The following is a 17856-nucleotide window of genomic DNA, read 5'->3' on the forward strand; positions in this document are numbered from 1 at the left end:
CAACTGACTGCCACCGTTAATTTTTTTGCAGTTTGAATGAAAGCTAATTTCAATCTCTTCGAATACATTTTTAGTAGAATTGACATTTATATGACCTACATCACCCCACGTTATGTAACGTTGCTTCACATACATTACATATTTTACAGTCAACATTTCTTCTTGCATTACTCAGAATGTGTTTTTGAAACCATAATACAGTATCTGCAGCTGCAAATTGACATTACATTTAATGGACATGATTAAATCCGGCAGTTCCTGACTGTCCAATACCATTCAAACACTAAAATTCATACAACGCTGTAAATAGATGATAGTACATGACAACCATCATAGTGCCTTTGTTACCGCCAACAACCAACAATGAGTTTGTGCCATGCTGAAGGCAGTCAAGACAGTGTCAACATTAATTATCAACAATAACTGAAGAAGAAGCTCTCTTGCTGAATATGTGGAGAGTTGTCTAAACTCCTCCTCCCTCACCCAATTTAGGGCACTACATTTATGTATCTCAGCGGCAACAGATTTGCGGATGTTTATTATGAAATAGCGCTTTTCCAGTGCTCCTCAAGCAGCATGTAATGAAAAGGAAGCTGTTTCCTCATAAATTTAATGATTTATATTTTATTGGTGGCATGTTTTAGTGCGTGATTATAATTATTTATTATTTAAAATAGATTTTTAAAAATGTTCCACAAAAATGCGGCTTCATTCAGATGCTGTGAAGTGTGGACAGTGCCCCAGCGCCCCCTAGTGACCACTCGCCGCTTAGTAACTTACGTAGTCGGTCCCTGTAGAACAAACGCAGTATAAAACATGCTGTGAAAAATACAGTTTGCCAAGACCAACTTTAAATGCTCAAAACCTATCTATTAGTCATGGGCTCTGACCAAGTGTCACTCTCCTCCTTTAATACATTGAGTGAGACAAAAGGATATGCATTGCCAGGAGATCAACCATTACATTTGCATGCATTATTGTTCATTTTGGGGCTTTGGTTTATGGGGTTTTGTGTGAAAAAGCAAATACATATTTTCCCACAGCTACAGAAAGAAACAGAAAAGTAATGAAAACAGGATAACGAAAAGTACCCTCATATATGACTCGTAATCCCTGAACTAAATGGCGAGATTATCCAAATTACGCTGCTTATGTTTCTGTAGCGATCGCCTTCAGAGCAGCTCCTCTCTCAGCTAAAGCCAGATGTGTGTGTGACTTTGAGAAGCACAGCACTCACTCCCTGATCGGCACGAACTCACAGATGTGCTGATCCCACACTTCATCTGCCTCCTTACTCGCAAAGAGCAGTAATAATTAATTCATGTTAATCTGCTGACAGATTTGATGACGAGCTGAAATGAAAAGCTAAATCTCCACTGAGAAACACTCATGTTCATTTACATGACCAGATGCTGGAGTTCATTTCTTAATGCTTTCTCTCATGGAGTGCTGTCAGTCTGTGTTGTGACGTCTCATTCAAATAATTATGAGTATAATTTATCATGAGTACAGATCATGCATTTCATTTCATCCATGGTTTGTCAGACACAAGTTATTGATGTGGGTTCAACCGTTCATTGAGTTCACAGCATTGTGCCCTGTAACACAGGCGGTTGACAGTCACCTTCCCTATAGAACTGCTTTTTAGCTAGCTTTTAATCCACTAAAAAAAAAACCTTCACATTTATGCACAGACATATACGAGGGCGTTGCTTGTGCACAGGAGAGGATTGAGAGATGTCAGACATTACTCGCTGGTCAGGTGAAGAAATTAAGAAGTGTAGTCTGTGAAACAAATGTATTCCTCATTCGCGTTGCTTCAGGTTCTTTGATATCAACCGTGTAGTGTGACTTCAATACCAAGATGGAACAGTGTCACTTTACTTATTGTATGTGAATTCTATACCTGTATTTTGAATATATTACATTATTATTCAGTTTCATTATCATTATTAGAATAACAACATCTGCTAGTATAGTAATAATAATGTAGATTATTATTGTTATTATATATTTAATACGTCTATACATTTCAAAGACAGTAGATTCAATTTGATTCAATTTCACTTTGACCAGTCACTGAATTTTGAGCTTGTAAAATAACTTAACCGATTTTCCAGGCCATGTTATGGAAATGCCTGCAGGAGGGCCTGATCTATCTTAATCTTAAATTATGCTCAGTGGAAATGTAACTTTATGTTATCGCTCAAAACCAGTACAAACCTTCTCCCCCACCTGACTTCTTTCCTCACTTCTTTGTTGCTATTGGTCTAAGCAGAGCCCCATTCTTGTTCATTGGAGATATCCCATGACTATGGCAATTGTTAGTTAGGACCTAAAACCTCAAATGGAATGGATCCACAGATCTTTTCTGAATGTACGTACAGCTAGATGTGGGGACAAGAAGGGGAGTTCGGTGTGACTGCTGAAATGCTCAACTGAAGCGTCTTGGCTCTGTACATTCAGAAATCTGAACACAAAAATGCATGGCTGCTTGGATTTCATCGAATTCAGAGATTCAAAATAAGTCCTTATCAACAACACAAAAAGCATTAGCACACAGTAGAATGCATGGGATATCCAAAAACCTTTTTCCACCACAGTAGATCCACATGGTGCAGCTTAACATAGTGTAAGAATTGCAAGAATTGTCCCATCTATTTGTGTGACATGTAATTACCAAATGATGTCAGAGCACCAAAATTAAAAACAAATGTAGATTGACATTGTGTGTAAAATATTTTCGGAACTTTTTAGAACAGTTTTTAAAACAAAATGTCTTAAATCTTCTTTGCTGTTCAGTCCTTCATTTTGAAAGAGCACTATATAGAGGCAGGTATTTTTTTTCAGTGGGACCAAACACAGAGGAATGCGGTGAGAGGGGTGATGAATGGATAGAGAGATGGGTGAACGCTGCAAAGAAATAACTAGAAAAAGGAAGAGACAATTTCCCAACTGCCTCCTGAGCACCTGCAGGGATGAGTTGATTTACTGTCAAATCTGCCGGTGGATTATCGGTAATCTTCGCCTGGCCCCTCAATCTATTCACTCAGACACAACCCTGGGCGAAGAGAGCGTGAAAAGGGGAGTGCATGGAGATGGAGGCGTGTGCGTGTTTGTTTAGAGTTTGAATGTGTGGAATATATATACACATCGAGAGAGGCTGTTTCTCCATGGGCCGCCACAATCACCAAGGAAAAAAAAAGGTCTTCAATTTTCCACTTGAGTACATTTCAATTTGCACCCCTTACATGACTCCATTCTGCTTTTGTTATTGACGGTATTTAGGACGGCTGTGATAGAAGACGATGTAACTTTAGTTCCTCCTTGCTGATGTAGAGGCGATTGGAGCGTATCTGTATGCAGCATGTGTGTCCAGATCACGTTCACGTTGAGGAATGTTTCACTCAGAGGATTACACACTTTACTATCTTTAAAGCTATTTTCTATGCAACCTTTCTAATTGAACCTTCCTACACAGCTTCTGTAAAATTGTCACCCAACAGCATTCCTCAATTTTGCAATGACACAAATCTAACATAGATGAATGCAACTGGCTACCTTTCCATGCCTCAATAATCCAGCCAAGAGTGAGACATTCACATTCAGGCCAAGATCTTCAACACTGTACAGTACTGTACATGCACTGTCATGTCAGTCCTCTGCAGTCAGATGGCAATGCATGGAGGTGAAGTTAGTCAAGTTAGGCATCACAGATGCTCCTATTTTCTTGCTTTCCATTTGCCCCTGAAACATTTTTGTTGGAACTTTTAACCCAGACCAAAACATCAGTTTTCACTGCAAAAGTACTTCAGTGGCTAGTCAACATATTATCTAGAATTGAGATACACAAGACACTCTCATTTATTGTTTACCCAGGGAATGTCTTGTGCTTTTCCATGGTTCAAATTTGTTCAATTCCCTTCTTTTAATCTCAAGCCATGTTCACATCATTATGTGTAAATATCTACAGGTTGTTAGACACTGTTAGACATACAGTAATACGTTTTATTTAGCTTCAATGCTCTTTTCTTGTTGTCCCAGGTTGTATATAAGAACAATGACATACGTCTGGAACTGTCCCGGTTGGCCCGAATTGTGGATCCTAAAATGAAGATACAGGGCGAGGTTTCCTACAAGTGTGAAAACGTAGCAACACTGGACCCCATATCCTTCGAGACCCCTGAGGCTTTTATCAGCTTGCCCAAGTGGAACACCAAAAGGATGGGGTCTATATCCTTTGATTTTCGAACGACAGAGCCCAATGGCCTCATTCTCTTCACTCATGGCAAACCCCAAGAACGGAAAGATGCTAACCGCAGCCAGAAGAACACCAAGGTGAGTCTGTCACACCCAGGACTGAACAGTGCATTGACTATTGCGAGAATTCTCTTAGTTGACAGCAAATTGTCTTTGTGCCAAATCAGGTGGATTTCTTTGCCGTGGAGCTGCTGGACGGAAGCTTGTACTTGTTGTTGGACATGGGTTCCGGAACGATTAAGGTGAAAGCCACTCAGACAAAGGTCAATGATGGAGCCTGGTACCATGTGGACATCCAGCGGGATGGACGGTCAGGTCAGGAGCAATGACGTGGAAACATGTTGGAAAGCCTGTTTGGTGAATTAAAGTGGAGAAAGAGCAATTTTGGGGTATTTGAATAACAGGTAGACAATGCAAGTGGGATGCATAGATGGGCGGATGAAATGAGCATATATTACCTAAATGGTCAAGGGGATGGGTGAAGGATCAATAAAGCCAAAAATAAACTTTATGTAGCCGGGATAATGGACTAATGTTAAGGATGCAGGGGCACACGAAAGATCAAATGATGGGACGATGAATGAAAGACAGACAGACACAATGTGGCTCATTCATGTCGTAGTATGAATGTAGTTGACAGGGCCATACATCAAGATATGACTGGATGAATGGAGGTGGAGGAATGACTGGGAGAATGGAGGACAACTTAGTGAGTAGTTGGTTGAAAATCATTCTGGGCTGCTGTCCATCCTCAGGCACCATCTCAGTGAACAGCAGGAGAACTCCGTTCACAGCGAGTGGTGAGAGCGAGATCTTGGACCTGGAAGGTGACATGTACCTGGGTGGGTTGCCCAGTGACCGCACCAACCTCATTCTGCCCACCGAGCTGTGGACGGCCATGCTGAATTACGGCTACGTCGGCTGCATACGGGACCTCTTCATTGATGGGCGTAGTAAGGACATCCGTCAGATCGCAGAGGCCCAGAACGGCGCTGGTATCAAACCATCGTGCAATAAGCAGCCGGGCAAGCAGTGTGAGAGCTACCCGTGCAAGAATCGAGGCATCTGTAAAGAGGGCTGGAACCGCTTCATCTGTGACTGCACCGGCACTGGCTACTGGTCACGGACCTGTGATAGAGGTAATTTTGTGTCCACTGCTGGGCATGATGACCAACAACACACGTGGAGCCCAAACATGAATTATTTTTGACTTAAATTCAGTGTCAGGGTGGATTCAAGAGATAAAGCAAACATCTTTCCTTCACATCTACACTTCCCAGGTATATTTGGACAGTAGCTCTGACATAAGACACTGACACACAGTTGAAGACACTCAGCTTATTATTGGGAGTGACTAGACAAGATTATAAATTAAGAGACAAAGTTAAGTAGGCCAGACTCAGATGGTTTGGATACGTGGTGAGGAGAGACTGGGAAGAACACTAGAAATTTGAGCTTCATTAAATGGGCTTGTGACTCATAAAAAAACGGATGTAGGAAAGTATAAAGCAACAGTTCAAATTTTAATTCAACTGCTGTTGAAAGATCTCACCTGACAAATAGGCACGAAAATTGTGAGGAAATATAAATTATAGTGGTCCCCAGTGTAGTTGACGAAAATGGCTTACAGTGATTCCAGGATAAGAGAGATCTGCCACAAAGCAGACCACAGAGGCAAATTTGCTTGCAAGTGTTTCTGCTCCGTGTGTATTCCACTCATACTACTTATTCCTGGAGCGTAATGAAACTATTGCACACATTTCACCACCATCTTGTGGTCATAGTGTAAAACAATACCTGCTTGATTACAGCAGAAATGTGGGATTATAGCTGCCAGGAAGAGAAATTAAAAAAAAAAAAAAAAAACGCTGAATAATGGAAAAAAATGGAAACGCAGATTCACACTTGGACTGTTTTAAGCATGTAGTGGGCTCTGAGTCTCCGGTGAGAAGGTTAGTGGTATTGGAACATCTGAGTTCCTGCAAGCCTAAATTGCTGTTCCTTGTAACCCGTGTAACAAGTCAGTGAGTTCTTCCATTATGCCCCATTATCAACAACCTGAAGACTACTATCAAATCCGTCCAGTACTTTTCAACAGACAAGACAGATGTACGAGGCCAAAATCCTAATTTATCTTTAGTAAATTTCAAGAAAAACTCCCACGTAAAACCTAAATAAAATGAATGATACAAGTGCCTAAAACTCACTGTTTCTTATTTGCCTCAGAATTTAGGTAGAGCACTGTTTTCTAAGCTCATCGTGGAAGTTCCAAATTAAATATAGCCAGCTCCTCTCATTACGCTCTGTGACATCAGATTCTACTTTGGTCGGTTACTTTTAATGACATGAGTAAAGAAAACAGTCAAGGGACATTCAGGTCACTCTCAATCATTTGGACAACTTGATAGATTTCCTGCTCTGAGCGATTTCCTGCTCAGCTGCTTGATCAACGGCAGCTCTCTTTATCCCCAAGAGGGGAAATTATGGTCTGCTTCTTCTCTGTTGCCATGGGGTGTTTGAAACAACTTCAGTGATTCAAGAGTGCCTGAACTGGCAGTCGGCTGCTCTTAAGAGAGTAAACTCTGCCGTGTGTGCTCTGATCATAATATGCAGCACAGAGAGAAACACTTAAGAAAACAAACATACTTTGAGTGTCTGGTGTAAGGATCTCACCTGGATGCGGCACATGGAGGATAATTATTTCAATAGAAACATCCAAATCCTGTTCAAATGACTGTTCTATAGTGCTCACATCCTATCAGGCCTAGTGACATTCCTTATTATATCACTGACAAAAACAAGCTGGACGACACACTTCAAGAACCGGTGACTAATAGGAGGTTTTGCGAGCACCTTTGAAGATTCGTCTGAACAGTTTAGGTGCCAAGACTTTGCCTCAAGACCACATTTTCAACGTCTTAGCCTTGTCCCAGAATCGATTTTGACATTTCCACTCGTTCAAGGTCACTCTGTTCAAGCCAAGGCTGCTGTGTTGTTGTTTTTTTGTTTTGCTTTTCTTAGTGAGTCAAGTTCATGACCAATCCAGTCTTTTGTATTTGGAAACCACCACCTGAATGCTACCTTGGTGCCCACTAGTCGACTTCGGTTACATCAGAGATGAGGGGGAATAGAGAGCTCTGACTGTCAGTGTCAAGCGAGTTACTTCCGTCAACCATGGAGGTTGTTTATTAGGGGCCTCCATTTCTAAACAGATACAATAACATAATCAGAAATAGACAAACATATTTCCATAAAACCCTCAGGGTTGTTTGGAAATGAAAGTAGGAGGGGTTTCATTTTGGTGATCGGTGTTCAGTTTGGTCTAGGTTTTGGTCTCAAGTCACGTGGTCTCAACTACAGCATGTACTTATTCACACTACTATGAACTGTAGAATGTAGCTGATTTGGTGCTAAATGGAATATCCAAACAGACTGAAACAGGCTATGTTTGACAACGCAAAGTACTGGCAACGCCTGCAGTGTCCATTGCTAAAACAAGAATCGAACGACTGGAAGTCAGGAAGCAGAACTACAGGCACTATATTGTGCCACAGTACAGTGTGATGTTAAAGCGTTTGTCCAGAATAAAATGCTCCAATAAAGATTCCCACCACAATACACACATTCTTCAGCATTGTAGCTGCTTTGCTTGAATGTGTGAACAACAGGAGCCCTCTGACCACTCCACCAGAGTCCCCGAGTGGTGTAATAAAGTCTGAACTCAAATGAAATCTAATTAAAACATCACCAGTCATTCCCAAATGGCTCTTTACGCTTTTCTATGTATCATATAGCAGCCGCGCGATAACGTCTCGCTGTCCTCCATCTCTGCTGCCTCCTAATTAATTTCTGCTGAATCTCATTCAAACTTTTCTGAAAAGGTGATTTTCAAAGCACCAATGGGTCACTGTGATATGGCCTGTACCTTTCGCACCTCAGAAAGATCTTACAAAGGACGCTTTATTAAGATTTATGTTGTAATTACAGGAGTCAGAAGCAGCGAGAATATCACCAGACGTTTTGCAGTGTTATTAGTTTTCACATGTGACGTGTATTGTAGCGCCTGCTCTGTTCATTTTTATTAAATGGTTTGGCCTCCAGTCCAGTTCTCCGGGACAGCAGTAGGTGAATGTAATGACTGTGTTTTTTGTGTTTGTTTTTTACTGTACTGAAAAACATTTTGTTTGTCATAAAGCTGCCATGGTGTGCGGGCTGAAGTTTTTTGTAATCGTAGTCGACTTTTCACTTAACACCCACATTTTGTCATATATTCTGGTGTAATTTATGCACAACTCTTCTAGTTTATCCTCTTTAAAATGTACTTATGACAGGCGTGTAGCTGAGGCTTTACAAATGTTACGACTTCTCACAGTTTTTTTTTAATAGCTTTTTTTGTAGCTTCCTACCAGTGATCTTTTGTTAAAGCATTTGTTTTACTTTAATCCGTATTGGCCGTCACTGCCACTCCTCAGTATCATCTGCTGTGAACCAGTCCCACATCATGATACTCCCAGCACTATGCTTGGATATAGGCAAGACTCACTTGGCAATGTTTCAAATAGGTTAAAAAAACAAACAGTAGTGTCTGTAGAAACCCCATCTCACTGATCAGCAACTTGCAAAGAGAAAAGGGTAAAGAAAAAGATCAGTCACTGCAGAGCGTACAGGAATTCTAATCTTTCAAAATCTGACTCAATTTGAAGGTTGTTGCTTCACACACACATAACTATTGAGCTCAATAATCAGTCAGACTATAGTTATTATTTAAGAAGGTCAAAGATGTACAGTGAGTCCTTTTCAAGAGTGACCCAGCCAAGATGGCACGAGAAAAATAACACACACCACACAAATACAGTAAGGTTACAAATGATGGAAAATAAGAGCGACATAATATCATACAATAACAAACCAATTGTTTTAATGTCTTTATTTTGGTTCTGACTCTCAGCACTTCCACGTCTATGAAGTCTCGTAAGTGCAGGCTGTAGTGGTCTCTTTTTTTTTTCTTGTGCAAACAAATATTTGCGCAGAAAAAAATAATGTATAGGCAAAAACAACATGGTGGCCGCAACCAGTATTGAAATACAAAACACAGTGGTAGATAGTATGCAATTTCTTCAAAAATTCATCAGCCCTCAAAAACATGAGCCTTTATTTTCAAACTATTGGTAGAAATAGTAAAATAAAGTCCTATTGCAGCAATTTGATTTGCTGTATTGTCTATTCCCGGGCTGATTATGTCCTTTACATTGTTCTCTGGTTATTAGATTCTAGTATTCTGAAGCAAGTCAACTCAAATGTACGATACGCAGTAGAGGCTAATAGTTTGGACACACCTCTCATTCAATGTGTTTTCTTCATTTCCACACCTATTTACATGTAGATACTCACTGAAGGCATCAAAACAATGCATGGACACATGTGGATTTATGTGGTCAATTAAGAAGTGTGATAACCCAAAACTTGTTTCATATTATAGATTTTTCCAAGTGACCACCCTTCGCTTTGATCACTACTTTGCTCACTCTTGGTATTCTCGCGATGAGCGTCATGAGGTAGTCACCTGGTAAGGGTTTCCAACAGGTGACTACATCATGAAGCTTATTAAGAAGGGCAAGGACTTGCAGCGCGGCCAAAGGAAAAGGTGGCTACTTTGGTTAATCTGAAATATGAAACATATTTTGAGTTTTTCAAAATTTTTTTCCTTTGCAGCATAATTCTATATATCAGGCTTCATGTTTTTCATGTCGTCAGTATCAACAATGTATCAACAAAGTAGTAAAAATGAAGAAAAAACAAACTCCAAACTTTTGGCTTGTACTGTATAACGTATGAACAAGAGTACAGCAACTGTCTGATCCGAAATCGTGCGAATTGACCAGGAAGGCATTCATGTATGTTTGGGCCTTACAGTGTCTTAACCTGTCTGTGTCGTCCTCTGCCAGAGGCCTCCATCCTCTCCTACGACGGCAGCATGTACATGAAGGTGGTGATGCCGACGGTAATGCACACTGAAGCTGAGGACGTCTCCCTCCGTTTCCGCTCACAGCGAGCCTACGGCCTTCTCATGGCTTCCACTTCCAGTAACTCAGCCGACACGCTCAGGCTGGAGCTGGATGGCAGTCGAGTCAAACTGACAGTCAACTTAGGTATTGTATCCCCCACCACCATCAGTGCCAATACTCCTGAGGGAAGGACCCCGCCCTCCCACGCTGTTTCTATCTTTGTGTGAATGTCCGTCATTGCTCATGTGCTCATCTGCTGTCGACAAGAGAATCTTGTTTGCATGGGTGTCAGTTTGCACAGGTAACCATGGAGCCACTTTTAGCTCTGTCATGGATGATGCCTTAGGTTCTACCGTCATGGTGTTGCAGTGGAACAGACGAGCCCATGTCACTCTTTAGAGCTTCTAAGAAAGTCACGTGATAATAATAATATCAAACCTTCTGATTGGTCATCTGCTTTTCAAGCAAAGTTCAAAATATTGTAGCAATCTTTGGAATTCTGAGACTTTCTGAGAGGTGTTTATTTCACAGATCATTCTGATAACTTGTCACTGATCCCACAACTTCCTCTGCCACCTTCACATGGACGTTCTGATTGTGTTATTCAATGGATTGTAGTGCTATTCTTCTACCATTTCTGTCTTCTCCATTTCCTCTCATGCTTTGTCAAAAGATGGTATTCACCCCTTCAAAGGCCTTAAGCCTGCGGCCCGTCAAGCGAACAGCCCGAGAACAGAGCCCAGCAAAACCTGCAGCTGGCTGCAACCCCTAATACTGTCAAAGCTGCCTTTGATGACACTAAAAAAGAGCAGAATTTTGTTTGCAGATAGTTTCCAATTATTTTAAACTATTAAACTGACTATTAAATTAGTGCAGAAATGCAAATACCTCTTGAGTCATTTGTTGCAACAGTAATTATAAGTGAAATACAAGTCTAGTGCTGCCCTGTATATCCTGTATGTCTTTATATAAATATCTATATACAAATATATGGATATTTGTATTAATAAGTAGACAAGCGTAGTGAAGTCTGTTGGTGGGGTTCCGAGGCTTCTGTATGGTACTGGTGCTGATTGGATCGTGGCTGTTTGCTACCACTTTTCTGTTGCGGTTGACGACACATGAACCCACCAGCCACATGGAGACCAACCCTCAGTTTTTCACAGCTTGTTCACAAACCACACTGCAAAATGAAGCAAAGTATCTGCCCAAATATATCATCAAATGTCCCACTTCAGTGAACTTTTTCTCCAAACATCTCCCAATGAAGTCTGTGACAGGTTGGAACTCTCATGTAGCTGGTACTGAGTGGCCATTTTACAGTGAATATTCTCCTCTAAATACATAGTGACTTATATTGTAAGCTAAATAAACACACAAGCCAGGCATGACTTCATCAATTGTAAAATTATTTTCATTTCATCTTAATGTTCCTCAAGTGATATTAGAACATGACAATGGCTGCTGTCGTACATGTGTGCGTCCCCGGAAGGGTGGATGTTCTGTTTTTGGATGTCTGCAGCAGTAACCTTGAAGGATGCAATTTCATCTGTCATTTATTCTTCCCCATCTAGACTGTATCAGGATAAACTGTAACTCCAGTAAGTTAACACTCAAGTTTCATTTTGCCTTCTATCTTTTACTGTTTGTTGATAATGCCAAGTGTATTTTTTGGACTGTTTGTGAGGTGCTGTGTCCTGAACTTTCCAGGGGAAGTCAAGAATGTGAAGGACAATAAAGACTAAAACACAAACACACAAACACACAGTGCATCATTTCTGGCTCTAGCTGTTGCCAAAATTATGACTTAAAATTACTGAACAACCAGAATGAATTTGGTTGGTCATTGGTTAAATTTTGCTACATGACTTAATCTTTTGTATCTCTACGTCCATAATAACAACTGCTTAAAAAGGAAAGTCATAATCATATATATATTGTATATTTTCTATATAAATTGTCATGACACTCTAGAAGCTAAGTTACTATTCATGTGTTACCTCGATCTCCATTTCTTGTCTCCAAAACACTTATCATAAACTGTAATACAACCGCTTTAAATGTGGTAATTCAGAAACAACTTGGGATAAATTCCATTGTGAATTAACTTTATCATTGTTTTACTCACCTTAATATTCATCGCTACAGTTGTAGGACATTCGCAGGAAGCTTCCTGATATACAGTACGAATTATACAGCAGCATCAAAAAGGAGATTGACGAGAAGTGCATTTGGTAAAATCTCTCAGTATTAGTCGGCCAGTTTTAAATATGCGCTGCAACACTGTGACCACTAGAGGGTGATGCACGCAGTCTGATTATCTGAAGGTGGTCTAACTGAGTCAGGGGGTCTGGACTTGCTCCACCTCAGTGGGGGCAAGAATGATTATCTTGCATGAGCAGAAACAACAACTGTCTCATAGATGATGGACACTCTTCTCTTGATGTAGTTATGGCATTGCTTTCTTGATTCAAACTCTTCTTTCCTATCAGTACACTACCAACTGAGAACACACTAGTTCATGACAAAGGCGTGACTAACCAACAAAAATGCAAAAGCATCAGCAACGTGTCGAGCAAGCAAAATAGTTTCTGTGTGCGTTTGCGTCCTCTGTAAGGGAGGAGAAACCTCAACACTGTAGGTTGTAAAAGCAAGTGTTTGTTTACCTTTTTCACTCCATGAACCAAACCTATGTTCCCAATTGTAATTTAAGTCAAAATTGGTGAAGAACTGAATTCTATTTTCAACTGTGTGTAGCAGACTGACAGAAGCCGTGAGGGAACACAGGTTTGGTTTGAGAGGCAGGATGTTTGTAACTTTGTCACCACTGTTCTCAGGCAAGGGACCGGAGATGCTGTATGCCGGGCAAAAGCTCAATGATAATGAATGGCATACAGTGCGAGTGGTGCGCCGAGGCAAAACCTACAAGCTTATCGTTGATGATGATGTAGCAGAAGGTACTTAATCCACGGGTGCATGTCTGAGAGAATGTTGCCTTGATAGTCTCCTAGAGCTGATCAGTTATGTTAGCCTGCAACCATCTAATACTGAGAATGCAATTTCCTCCTTAAATCAGCCCTTCTGTGTTTAGTGTCAGACAGTGGTCTCTTTTCTTTTGGGTTTTTTTTTGTGTCTTTCTTTTCAACCCATCCCCTTCACCCCCCCATCTTCAGGACAAATGGTGGGTGACCACACCAGGTTGGAGTTCCAAAACATTGAGACTGGCATCATGACTGAGAGGAAGTTTTTGTCCAGCATTCCCTCCAGCTTCATCGGACATCTGCAAAGCCTCAGGTGAACGTTTGATTCATTTTCAACAGCGCCCTTATTCAGTCCTTTGTAGAATCCTTGCGTCACCAGTACAAGACATGGAGAAATTGAACCATATACCAACATTGTTCAGTGTGTAACTAAATGCTACATTTTTTGTAATTCACTGATATATATTTGATACAATACAATTCTAATATGCAAGGCAGGTGGAAGGTAGACGGAATTAGAATCAGCCAGCCATCTGTTTTCCCACTACCTATTCCGAGATCAAGTCGCCCAGAGAGACAGTTGCTTACAACCTAGGCTTCCCTCACCTCAAAAACCATGTCACAGGCCAAATGGGAGACATGGCATACGCTGGGTCTGCCCAGGAGCTCCTCCTTCTGACAATAATAATATCTATTTTTAGCATCTTTACGAATGCTGTTTACACAGTGCTTTTCTGACACTGAAAATGGAGTTTACACATCCTAACATGACATGAATGTCTAAAAGGCTTAAGTCTCAGCGAAATGGAAGTTACACTGACATTACAGAATTGCAAGCAAAAGGCTTTTGGATCTCCGCTGGCAGACTGTTTCACAGTGGAGGACTGAAAATGTTTTGTCACCTCTAGATGTAAATCTTGACTTTGGGACAACAAGCAGGGGCTTGTTGGCTCATACACTGGTAGGTGGTCAGCATTTAGACAGTGTAGTTGGAGATCAAGTTAGCAAGTCGGAGCAGCAGTTCTACCTTGAGACCCTTCCAAATGGCTGAGCTCTTTACCCTATTTCTAAGTGGGAATCCAGCCACCCGGACTATAGAGAGTTCTCATGAACCCCTCTTAGGAAAGGATCTCTCCTGGACAGAGCAACCCATTTCTGACTCATAACAATGGAACACGATTTGGACCGATCCACTCTCAGAAGAGAACTGAAGAGAGTCTTGGTCTGACAGCTGCAGCTTGAAAAAGCTATTTTATTCACAATTAATAATATTAAGATTTCGCTACATTTCTGTGTCCATTTAAGTTAAATAAAACTACTTTTCTCAACTGACTGTCAGAGCAATATTCTTGTGTGTCACACACAAAGCACCTTCATTTCACACTTTAATTCCATTTAAATTGTCATAAATAGCATTCGTCTGAATACAGGTCATTGTTCTTTAGCTTAAATACTGGTAACATTGTGGAACATACGCTATGTATGTATTGCCCATGACTCAACGTATATCCTGCAAGTCTTTAAATTAATGTTCAACTACGCTTTAACCTTTATTTTAAGTACTGTTCCAGCTAAACAATTAAAATGGGAAGGAGACAGAATGGTTTTGTTCTGCTAACCGCTTCATAAGCACTGATCTGTTGTCAAATGTGTGTACCATTGTATTCTTGCCCACACACAACAATGTGTGACACTGGCCAATCGAATAGTGTCAAAGTGTCATATTTCAGCTGATATTTTCTCCTGTATCCTGTAAGTATTTGACAATGCATTTGAGTCTATGACTAAAAAACACACTGGTCCAGGTCCATGACCTTCAGGGCCACAACTATCTGCATCTAAATGGGTGAACGTGATGACTCGTCAATGATGGCGGGTGTGGTCATTTTTCTGTCTCTTTAACAGAAATAAAACACATTCAAATGTGCTGCTGCTCTGCATGGCATGATGAGCTTGACCTTCAGATGAAGCTGCTGTTTTTCTCTCAGCACCTCTGGATTTGTGCTGAAATGGCCTCTGATCATCTCAGTGTGAAGGATGATTTCGGATTTCAACATCCATGCATTTATACCATTTCTTTCTCTTCCAGATTCAACGGCATGCTCTACATTGATCTGTGCAAGAACGGCGACATCGATTATTGCGAACTCAACGCGCGCTTTGGGGTCCGCTCCATCATCGCAGACCCGGTCACATTCAAGTCCAAGAGCAGTTACCTGAGCCTGGCCACTCTGCAGGCCTACGCCTCCATGCACCTCTTCTTTCAGTTCAAGACCACCTCTCCTGATGGCTTCATCCTCTTCAACTCTGGAGATGGGAATGACTTCATCGCCGTGGAGCTGGTCAAAGGGTCAGTGCTGTTTTATAGATTAGCGTTCCATCAGTCATACATGAACAGCCTTATTCAGAAATAAAGCTCATTCTGGTAATGGTGTATAACCATGTAACTAACCCCTCTAGTGGTGTGAAGCTGCTATTGCAACTGAAATTGTTTTTAGAACTGTACAGATGCAAGATTTAGTTTTTAATGGGTTGTACCCCTCATTATATACACATGCTAGTACCCACGTTGAGATTTTGTTTGTCTTTTTTATTTGATTTCTTGATTCCCAGGGATGAATTGCAAATCTCAGGTTACATTTCAGCACCACATTTGATTCATTGAGAGTAATCTTGTTCATAATATATCTCAAATTTTGCATCTGAAATTAAATATACCAGTACTTTTTTTGAAAACCTGTTTATTTAAAGTTGGAAAATCAGCATTTAAGGTTTTGTTTTTATATGTTGGGACATTAAGTCTGTTATCTTGAATCTTCTTTCTATGTGTTTTAACACAGTTATTTAACTGATAAAACTATGATATCTCCAGTCCATCATCAATACTATATTTTAGCATTTCAACTAGGCTTTTATATAATGTAATGATTAAATGCAGTGCTCTGTTGATTCCATGTTTATCTTTCAAATTGTATAAAATCTTGTCAGTTGTGACTGAGCCGTACTGACTGGCTTGAACTCACCAGTGACCAGCACATGTCTGCTGTGCAGCTGACAGGTGCTGCTATGAAACCAAAAGTTCGATGGAAGAACTGACAAATAAACAGTCCAAACTGTTCAGTGTGAAGTCACAGAAACGAGATATGGTTGTGACATCTGGCCCTCTTTGCAGCTACATCCATTATGTGTTTGACCTTGGGAACGGGCCAAATCTGATAAAGGGGAAAAGTGCACGGGCTCTGAATGACAATCAGTGGCACAACGTGGCCATCACCCGGGACAACAGCAACACACACACACTGAAAGTGGATGCAACCACGACAAGCCAGAGCATCAACGGAGCCAAAAACCTGGATTTGAAGGGTATAAGATTGTTTGTATATGCTTCCTGTTTATAGTGTCTGTCCATGCAAGAGATTTTGTATCTATTAATTATTATCTTAATTGATAATAATTATACTTTTAATCTCAAATAACACCACTATATTTCTCTATTTCTTCCTTAACCCACTCTACATTAATTCCTGTAGAATTCTTTTAAAGGTTAATATATATTTAAAAAAATCTGTCTGTGCTCACTTGTGTGGGATTCTGCAGGAGATTTATTCATCGCAGGACTGGGCCCAGGAATGTACGGAAACCTCCCCAAGTTGGTGGCTTCTCGAGAGGGCTTTCAGGGCTGCTTGGCCTCTGTGGACCTAAACGGACGTCTCCCAGACCTCCTTAGCGACGCCTTGTTCCGTAGTGGCCAGATTGAGCGCGGATGCGAAGGTACATCGTCGCTTCGGTCCGAGCCTGATTTCTACAGCACTAACTCCAGCAGCCCGTTCTTCCTCCTTAATGCAAACAGCAGCTACATGTCCCTACATCACTTCCGCACTCCAGCGGTCCTGTTAACTGCTCTGGTCACCTCGTTCACACACTGCTAGAGTTAGACAAGCAGAGCCCCACTTGTCTAGTTATTGGCCATATTGGTCACAACTGCCCGGTGCTCCATTTGTAATTGTGTCATATTTGAAAATGATGTGGTCATATCTTGGTTCCAATCCAACCCTCGGTTGCTGGTTCAAGTGAGACACTGACACTCACTCTGTCTTCATGTCACCAACTTGTTTTTGCTGGTAAAATTGCCCGGAGTAAAAGAAAGGGTTGGAAGAATTGAACTTCTCTAGTGTTCTGTTGAACTCCTCCTTTGAACCGACTTTGAATTTAAACTTACACAAGATGAGCAGGTGAAAGTGACCCTTAGAAAACCAGTCAGATTTATTCTACAGTTATGCCTGACTAGTGATTTTTTTGACAGCAGCTCTACAGATAGATTTGGATCAGTATGTAACTCCTAAACTCATTCACATTAGAACAAAAACATGTTCATCTGACACGGAAGATCATGGAAAACAAATTCATACAAGACGTTTTTTTGTATTTATTACTTGGGACTGTGGCCATTTGGTAACTACATTTATAAATACATTTGTGTATTATAGATTTGTACTGAAGAATGAATGCATAATAAATGTGAGATTTATACAGATTATTCTCATAATTTCAATTTCAATTTCATTCAATCATTAACTTGTCCCATAATATACAGACATTAATAAGCATAT

General features: G+C 40.7%; 1 protein-coding gene across 1 annotated transcript in view; it reads left to right on the forward strand.

Annotated features, from left to right (window-relative positions):
* The window catches only part of nrxn3a (neurexin 3a), a 101833-nt gene that overhangs the window by 49858 nt on the left and 34119 nt on the right, over window positions 1-17856 (forward strand). Inside the window, 10 exon segments of the mRNA XM_053845832.1 lie at window positions 4045-4338; window positions 4428-4575; window positions 5016-5399; window positions 10206-10409; window positions 11840-11866; window positions 13103-13222; window positions 13439-13559; window positions 15336-15596; window positions 16419-16609; window positions 16844-17017. Coding sequence (XP_053701807.1) covers window positions 4045-4338; window positions 4428-4575; window positions 5016-5399; window positions 10206-10409; window positions 11840-11866; window positions 13103-13222; window positions 13439-13559; window positions 15336-15596; window positions 16419-16609; window positions 16844-17017 — 1924 coding nt within the window.

The sequence above is a fragment of the Synchiropus splendidus genome, chromosome 16 (assembly GCF_027744825.2).
Source record: "Synchiropus splendidus isolate RoL2022-P1 chromosome 16, RoL_Sspl_1.0, whole genome shotgun sequence".
In the NCBI taxonomy this organism is placed as follows: Eukaryota; Metazoa; Chordata; class Actinopteri; order Syngnathiformes; family Callionymidae; genus Synchiropus; species Synchiropus splendidus.